The 8,806-nt window shown below is 31.1% G+C and overlaps 1 protein-coding gene across 1 annotated transcript; it reads right to left on the bottom strand.

Annotated features, from left to right (window-relative positions):
• Nucleotides 1-2,050: 2,050 nt before the first annotated feature.
• Nucleotides 2,051-8,579, bottom strand: LOC130645367 (monoacylglycerol lipase ABHD2-like). Its single transcript, XM_057451341.1, has 8 exons — nucleotides 8,192-8,579; nucleotides 6,950-7,124; nucleotides 6,323-6,491; nucleotides 5,618-5,801; nucleotides 5,319-5,519; nucleotides 4,465-4,534; nucleotides 3,957-4,041; nucleotides 2,051-3,315 (listed from the first exon to the last, which is right to left on the bottom strand). Exons 1-8 carry the CDS (start codon nucleotides 8,362-8,364, stop codon nucleotides 2,993-2,995), a joined length of 1,380 nt encoding a protein of 459 aa, XP_057307324.1. The 5' UTR covers nucleotides 8,365-8,579; the 3' UTR covers nucleotides 2,051-2,992.
• Nucleotides 8,580-8,806: the final 227 nt, after the last annotated feature.

Here is an 8,806-nt window from a genome sequence, read left to right on the forward strand (position 1 = left end):
TATAAATCGTTATAAAACAGGGTTGCCTCGACATTACCTTTATAGTGTGCCATTAATTTTTATTTATTTTGCTTTTATCACTGTAACTTTTTCGTAATATGTAAATGTTATGGTGCTGGCAAAAAGTGGAATGTTTTAAAAAAATGCCAAAACCTTTGAAAAGTGGAATGTGGATAACTACAAAAATCTCCAGCTTATATGCGAAACATATATCCTTGGTAATAAAACATAACCTTTAAAAATCTCGCGAATTCACGTGTTTAACATCTGTCTGCCATGTTGGCGTACCATTTCTTTCTCTCCCTTTGAATATCCTTGTCATTCCTCCCTCACTCTACTATATACATCAAATTTATATACAAAACTTTCCTATGGATAACATGTAGAGAAGAAGACTGTTGACCAAGTTTCCACCTCGGTGAAATATTGTCAATGAAAACTAATTTACGTTTAAGTAAGAAAATCAGTTCGCTTAACCGAGATCTCAACACTGGTACAACTGGGATCTCATTGGTAATTTTTTTAAAAAAACTTCCAATTTTCATAAACAGAAAAAAGTAAAGATCCCTGCGAACGAGATTGTGTGTAGGCCACCTTAGCATAGACCTATAGCAACGAACTGTGTTCAGCTTAGCCCGAAAACAAAACATCTTTATCTTAATCTTGAGTTCACACATGTAAACGGGATCTTCCAATGATATAAAGACATTAAATACATTTCAGTCGTGTTGTTGGGCTTTGTAATAAAGCGTGTAGCCCGTAATATGTGTCTTATACATATTGTCAACTCAGAAATATTGTTACACAAATTTATCTCTTATTTTTCCGCCATACTATTTTAAATTTTTATTGAATTAGCAAGAAATCTCCGATCGTCTAAAATGAACACTTTCAAAGTTAATACGAAGCTACAAAAATCGAATTTTCCGAATTAGTTTTCTTTGATATACCGCTGCTATTCATCAACTTTGTCAAACAAAATGAATGTGATTTTTGAAATCCTCACCTGAAACTTGATAAAATGTGAAATCTTTAGATTCATACAGCAAACAAAAAACCTAGAAAAACAGTTTTTTTAATTTCGTACTAATTGACCCCTAACAAAAGCTTCTTGGTAAAGGTGGAAAATTAAGAAGACTTTGACCGTGACATTAACACTACCAAAATAGCATTTTCACATGTGAAAATAAGTTAAAAAAAAATGCTGACATATTTCTACCTGTAATTAAAGATGAGATCATTCTTAAAATGCAAGACTTTACACATGCCAATATATCATCAAGAGCAAGTCCACACTGCTTCAAAGTTTTGATATTATTTAAGTTCGAAGATATTTCGAAGATTTTTTTATGCTTAATATCTTTCAGCTGGAAATATTTTAAGCTCAATATCTTGAAAACTAAAAAATATTCTTAAAAAATTCCAAAGAACTTGATAAGCAACTTTTTACCCTCTATAAGATACAAAACATTTATTTTCGATGCAGGAATCCCTTTACAGTCAAAACATTAAAATTCTAATTTTTTTAAGAATGTGCAATTCAGGAAACGTGTATTGAACAAAAAATGTTTACGCAATTTTAGGTGGAATTTTAGAAATTTCCTTCGGGCTATCAGAACGCCAGTAGAATGTCGCTTAGACGTCTATATATCTTGATATTTGTTGTGGAGACAGAACTGGCCTAACTTTCAGCAATTGTGGACAAAATTAATAAAAAAGAGGCAGTTGTTTTCGGTATTTTTGCGCACACGTAGAGGTAGAAAGTAAAAATTGTCAGTGACATTCTCTACACAACGAAATAATTCGCCGTGACCCACAAATGTCTCAAAAAGACGGTCGAGCTGACGTTAGCAACACTTAGAATGTTTCGAGTCTGTTTTGATGATCGAGTTGTTTAACGATTGAGACGTGAACCTTGACAAGTTCAAAATGCGCAACTGTAATATCATAACAATCAATGTAATCACTTGTGGCGAAAAAACTCAAAATTAGCTGTCCTGTTTTAATTATATTTTGTCCTTCATGGGTAGTGAGAGAAAACAAATTAAAATCATGTTGTTGTTGTTGTTGTTGTTGTTGGCAGAGTGTGTACAAAAGCGACCTAATAAATACAAGAAAGACATACTATTAAATAATATAAGAAATATTATAAAAGGCAGTGCTCTTTCATCCAAAGCTTAACAAAACTAGATAAGTGTTCCATGACAAAAGTGAAATTTAAAAATATATAAATTTTTCAAAACATGCAACCTTGTCCTCATGCCTTGACTAAAATTACCAAAAAAAAAGAATTAATATCGAAACATTTATTTCGCGTTCCAATTTAAAAAAGACTAAGCTATATAGTATAAATATATAAATATAAGAAAAAAACAAAACAAAAACAAACAAACAGCAATATGCCACAAAACAACAGGTCCACAAATAACTACTGTAAAAATTCTAAAAATAACCTATCTGTCAGACTAGCATTTTAGATTTGCTTCATCTTCAAAGTCCACAAATTTAATATATCTCCACAAAATATCTTCAAAAAGCAAGGCTCCCGCCTAACACTTTCATTCCGTCATATAAATTTTGATGAAAGGCGAGGAAACGCTTGCTATACAGATACAACCTCAAGAAAAGCTGACGAAGTTTAAAGTTAAATAAAAATAGGATTCTATCCTATTCTTCTTGCAAATTTTTTTTATTTGTCTTTAAGTGAACTTAGAATTGATATGAAAACTAAAACCTGAAGCAGCTTTAAAGAGGGCTGTGTTCGAATTAGGTAAACTAGAAGGAAACCTTAAGTTTCGCACATAAAGAAAGTAATCGCACTTTAGTGTTGTACATAGTAAACATCGCAGTTAAAATACATATCTAGTTTTTAACCAACTGAAAAAATATGGTTATGTCAAATATTTTGAAAAAATATATATTTGGTTAGTTGACACACGGTTAAAAAACCCGTAAAAAACGTTGTATAATCACAGTAGTAGAATTAGGCAATTTATTTGGTAATGTTAAAAGTAGGCTTGACAAATGTAAACCCATCTTCTTCGCTGCTGCTATCTGTCTCTCTTTCTTCCCTATTTCTTAGCAAACCTTTTTCCTTTATGTTCCTTGGTTTCTCGTCTTTCACACTTTCATCTTTTTCACCAACACCCTCCTTCCTGCTCTCCTTATCTTTTAAAATATCCAGAGTACTTCCTATGTATTGGGCCAGTAAACGATCTACCCATGACAGACGATCCGGAAATATTACACCACCTTCAAAATAACCCATGTGTCCGCCATAAGGCGTAACAACGAATAAAACTTTATGATTGATACCTAGAAGATAAAAAGAAGGTTGGTTAGCCGAGCTGGTGTAAGGTTGCAAGATCATTCTGGTCCACTAACATTTTTAGAAAAAAGCTATGAGCTCGTTTAGATAAGTATAAAATTTGCAGCAAGGGAGCCTGAAGAAATGCTCTATTTCGGTATTCCCTTTATAATAGTTTGAAAGCACGAAATTTTTTTCGGTCAGTTTTCTCGTAGTGGTCTACTTAATTCTAATAGTTTCGGTGGGGAGTATATATTTAAAGCTACATAAGCAGTTTTTTGGAGGAAGGGCATGACAGTTGGGAGAGCCACTAACGTTAAAAAACGTATATAGATTGGGGGGAAAGGGGAAAGGGGAGGGGAGTCAATAAATTAAGGGCCTGGGTTGTTTGCTTTCCTGCTATGACATTAAATATCCTTTTTGTAAATTTTATTTTTCCTGAGGAACTTCTCATTTAAATAAGAGTGTGTTGTTAGCTAGGTGGATATGCACTTTTGTTGCATTGTTTCAAAACATTAATGCATGGCGCTTAGAAACGTTTTGTTTTAATTTCCATCACAAGTTCATCAATTTTTCGTTCGGTTTTTATTAATTAGCCTGAAATCTTTCACGTCACAGTCGTATTAAAATTGATTGGTTAGTTACTCACCAATCAGATTCTTCGGATATTTAAATAATTGCTCAGGTATCAGAGGGTCGTCTTTTGCGTTTAAGATTAACAGCGGTATATAAATCTAATTATAAAAACATTATAAAATTTATACAAATACCATACAAATAAGTAGGGCGTATTACAGTGGGGCGTATTGAATAAGGGCGTGTAAAGAAAATATATGCAACCCACAACCTGAAAGGCACAAGAAACTGGCTGCAACAGAATAGGGATTTTAATATTTACAGTTTTTCATAGTGTAAACGGCTAAATATTATTCAAAAAATTCTCTCAGCCTAATGTGATATCAGCTTACTCACATTGATAATTATCATCAAATAAACTCATTTACAAAAAATTAAGCTTTACAATTAAAAGTGTCACATATTGTTATGACATGTCCTGACGTAATTGTGTTGCATTAACAAGGCAATCCACACCTCATTATTTGAGCATGATTGTGATCAGGGAGAAATTTCAGTACTAGTACTATAAAGGCACTTACATTTTCGAGGTATTTGCTTGAGCTGCAGTTTTCATACAACTCTTCAATACTATTTTCTTCAGCTAATTTTCTAAAAAAGATCACATTGACATTGTGAAGTAAAAAATACTGCTGAAAATAAACACAGTATACATAATGTTAGGATTGATAGTTAATTCAGTGATGTTACACTTTCGTTCCCAGGACCCCTTAAACAAAAATTATTGTCAAGGCAAGGAGTAAGGTGTGTGCTAAGCATATAAATAAACAATTAATTGCAGAGAGAAACAAATAAATTAATCTTATTATAGAAAATTTTGTCTCTGTTGTTGTTGTTACTATGCAGAACAAATATTTAAGCATCACATTTGAGAACTGGTCATAGGGCTTTGTACTTGATAAAAACACAATATTCCTGAAATTATATTCACTTTTATGGTTCAATTAATGCTTTTCTGGTTCAATTAATTCTTTTGTGCACATAAGAGACAGCAGCCAACTTATTTGCTAATATATAGAGATAAAAAAGAGATAAAAATATATTTTATTTTTTCAAAAAATGTTTGACTTGTTGATATATAAAATCATATAGAAAAGTCAATCGAGTTGACGAATGTTTTTTTAACGTTTTTACCAAACACTGCAGTGGCATTATTTTAAAATAATAGCCAGCATTTGGTCATTTCCTTATTTCCACAAATAATTATTAGTAACCACCCCATATTAACATATGATTTTTCCGTAGAGCAAACAATTTGCTAAAAAGTGGCAACATTCCTACTTATTCTCCAAAAAAAGGACACCCACAAATATGGAATAAAAATAACTTTTTTAATAAAATTTAAAAAAATAAATAAAAATAAAATAAAACATACATAGTAAATTCTAGGTCTAGCTCGTTTAGCGCTTTAGCTGAAGAGATTTTCTTCCAGTTCAAATCAAGAGGTGGGTCACGTGAATTTAAATGTTTACTTAAAGTGTCTTTGTGATGCAATATAACTCGCAACATGTTTCTTGTTAAACCATAGTTGTACATCCATCTCAAGTTTTCCTTCTCCTGCATCAACACATTACATCTGAAGAAAAAATATAGATTTATAAACAACAAATAATTGTTTTGTGTTTTGTTCTGATATAAGCAGAATGTAAAAACTTTTCGAATTATATAACTCACTCAGGTACATTGTATCCTTGACATATTGAAGCAGCGAAATAAAAATTTTCCTGACGGTTAGGCTTTTCACCAAGATATTTCATCAAGATATTTGCACCAAGTGAGAAACCAACGGCTATTAACTTTTTTACATTTCTCGTGCGAAGAAGTGTCTGGACAACAAAATCGAGATCATCTGTTTGTCCTGAAGTAAAAATAAGAGTAAGGGGAGAAACTTGAAAACTTCCAAAGGAGATCAAAAAGCATGTACACCTTTACTTTGCACAGATCCTACTGTACAATAATTAAACAAGAAAGAGTTTTTATTGTGACATGCTTCAATGCAAAACACTCTGATTTCACCAGTAATATTACCATATTTTCTTCAAAGAAAATTTCTATTTGCATTATGAAGGCCAAATTTGGTCCTCAATGTAGGTAACAACAAGTTGGCAACAAGAAAAACATATGCAAGGAAATCTAGTCAAAAACTACTTGTCATAATCAATAACTAACAAGAACAGTAAGATGGGGAAAATGAGGTTAGAAACTAATTTTTTTTGTCATTTTACAAAGCTATAAAATATATTGATCAGGAACAACACAATAATTTCATAACGTTTTGTTTTAGGGTTATTACAAATATTAAAAAAAGTTTACCTAATCTAAAAATGCTATCAATATCAGTTAACCAAGCTATATATATATATTTTTTATTGACCTTACCGTATGTAAAAATTTTAGGTTTCTTTAACTCAATACTTTTAAGTGCTCCTGTATGATTGAAGATAACCACTGTGTACCCAAGATTTGTCATATGAGAAGAAAATGCTCTTATATATACATTTTCAGCATGGTTACAGATGCCAGGGACCACTAGAATTGTCTTTGAAGTCTAGAAAAATAAAATGATAAAACCTTATAGTTTTTTTAAAAACTGTTGTGGGTGGGGGCTGCATAATGAAATATGTTTATTCATCATTAATTTTGTGTATCAATTTATATCAATTTATAGCACTTAAAATCCATTTGTCCAAATGTTTCACATTTGCAGAAAAAAGGACTTTTTTCTTAATTTGTTATAAAGCAAAAATGGCTAATGACTAACTATGCAATTTTGATGTTGGTGTTATTCGATGAATTGTCAATTTGGTTGGTATGATTGAATTTGACAAATTTTTCACAAAGGTATAAAAATATTTCCATCTTTTGAAAGAAGTTCTAGAATTCTATTCTGAAAAAGAAAACTCTCATCAACAATGGTTAACAGTGACAGAAATACACTGAAATAATAAAGGACGCAGTAATGTTATGGTAACATGGTTGTTTGATAATAATGATAATCACAATTACCTCCTTTGCACTCTCCAGAGCTTCAAAGATATCAAAAGAAACTTGAGTGCCATCATCAGCAACTAGTTTGTATCTTTTACTTCCTACTGGTGGTATCCTCCCAAATCTTCCAAATATTGTATATAGCATGCTTTGAATGTGACCACTTTTTCCCCACAAGTAAGTGGGTACATAACTGGAAAATTAAAAGAAGATTTAAATAGTTCGTTAATAATGTATAAAACATGTTAGAATATTTTGTAAATAAATGTAAAAAAAATCTTTTACAATGTTACTTTAAAAAAGCTTTCAGAAGAATAAACTAATGTATTAAGTTTTATTAAGGGTTTTTTGTTGTTGCCATTTTGCCTTCTTTTGACAAAATATTTTCAGTCAGTTCCCTCAAAATCAATCTCTTTTTTATGAATAAAAAGGAACCCGAGGTATAAAATGATGTTAAACTTATACATTTTTTTCCAAAATGATCCTTGTTTGATTGTCCCAGGCCTTTTTATTTTTTGTTGTCGACTCTATAACTTGGAATATGCAACTTAGTTTGCAATGAAATTTTGTGAGTAAACATGCAGGGCCTATACAGGCTTACCCAGAAAATTGTATTGCAAACAAGTCGCAGATCCCAGGTAATTGGGTCATTGGAACCTCAGGTTCCTTTAAGTTTTTATCTAGTAAAAGAGAGAGTCAAAGAATAAATTGTTTTTTTCCTTTAATTCCCATTTTATGCATTTAAGAATACTACAAACAACTACTTGAGCAGCTACTTTACTGGTTTTTAAATAAATGCTCTGGGTAATAAATGCATGCTAATATGAAACCATGCCTTAAAAGCACTCACGCTTAAGGTGCACTTTTAATCCTAAGTAAACACACATGGAGACTTAATTAGGGTGCATCTAAAATTCAGTTTAAATTGACAAAAAAACTGTATATACTTAGTAACTGCCCTTGTTGGAACATTTTTACAAATTTCTATACATCATTTTTTTCTCTTTTGTATGTTGGTTAAAAAAATTTTGCAATTTTATATTGAATTTTAAAGATTTATTGTGATAATGAAATATCTGAATAACACCCAACATTGTGATATATAGTCCTCCTTAATAATCATCCCCAGCTGAAATAAGTACCAGGGTAAAATTTATATTTAAAATTTATACTTAATCTATCTGTCATTAATATATATATATGGCATGTATTCAAAATGAAAAAAAAAAATGAAAAAAATTATTTGCACAAAATACTTACTTTTCATTTAAACATTGACAGTTTGCTATGATCTTTTTCACCACCTCTGATGATTCTTGATAAAATAGTTCTGACTTGGGCACATCTTTTGCATACCAAAGTATCCTTGATATTAACACAGCAAAGACCAAGACAAAAAACACCAATAAATAAAAGTAGAAATCGAATGACATTGTATATATAACTACCTATACTTGTTACTATAGTATGTATTGTTCTGAAGAAATATCAGGTTAAAGTATTAGCTAGTTAGCTAGGCATACATTAAAAAATCACAAAGTAATATGTCATGTTCTGTGCTAAGGAAATACAAAATTTATGTGCTGTGTTTTGACTTTTTTCTATTTTTTGCAAACTAACCACAATTTTTCTTTTAAATTGGTTGCTAGGCTAGCCTAACCTATCATTAAATATAGCTAGCACTGCAGTTCATATATTTTAAAAAAAAGGCTAAAATAGGAAACATTCATAAAATATACATGACTTCTTAACCCTATTTTCACATATTTAGCTTTTACCGCTGATACTTTTAGCCAGCTAGCTAAACGAGACAATTCAAACGACACACTCCTATTTAGTAATCGAAAGTGTTCGGTAAATTATCGCAATCTTTGT

The sequence above is a fragment of the Hydractinia symbiolongicarpus genome, chromosome 5 (genome assembly GCF_029227915.1).
Source record: "Hydractinia symbiolongicarpus strain clone_291-10 chromosome 5, HSymV2.1, whole genome shotgun sequence".
Classification (NCBI taxonomy): Eukaryota; Metazoa; Cnidaria; class Hydrozoa; order Anthoathecata; family Hydractiniidae; genus Hydractinia; species Hydractinia symbiolongicarpus.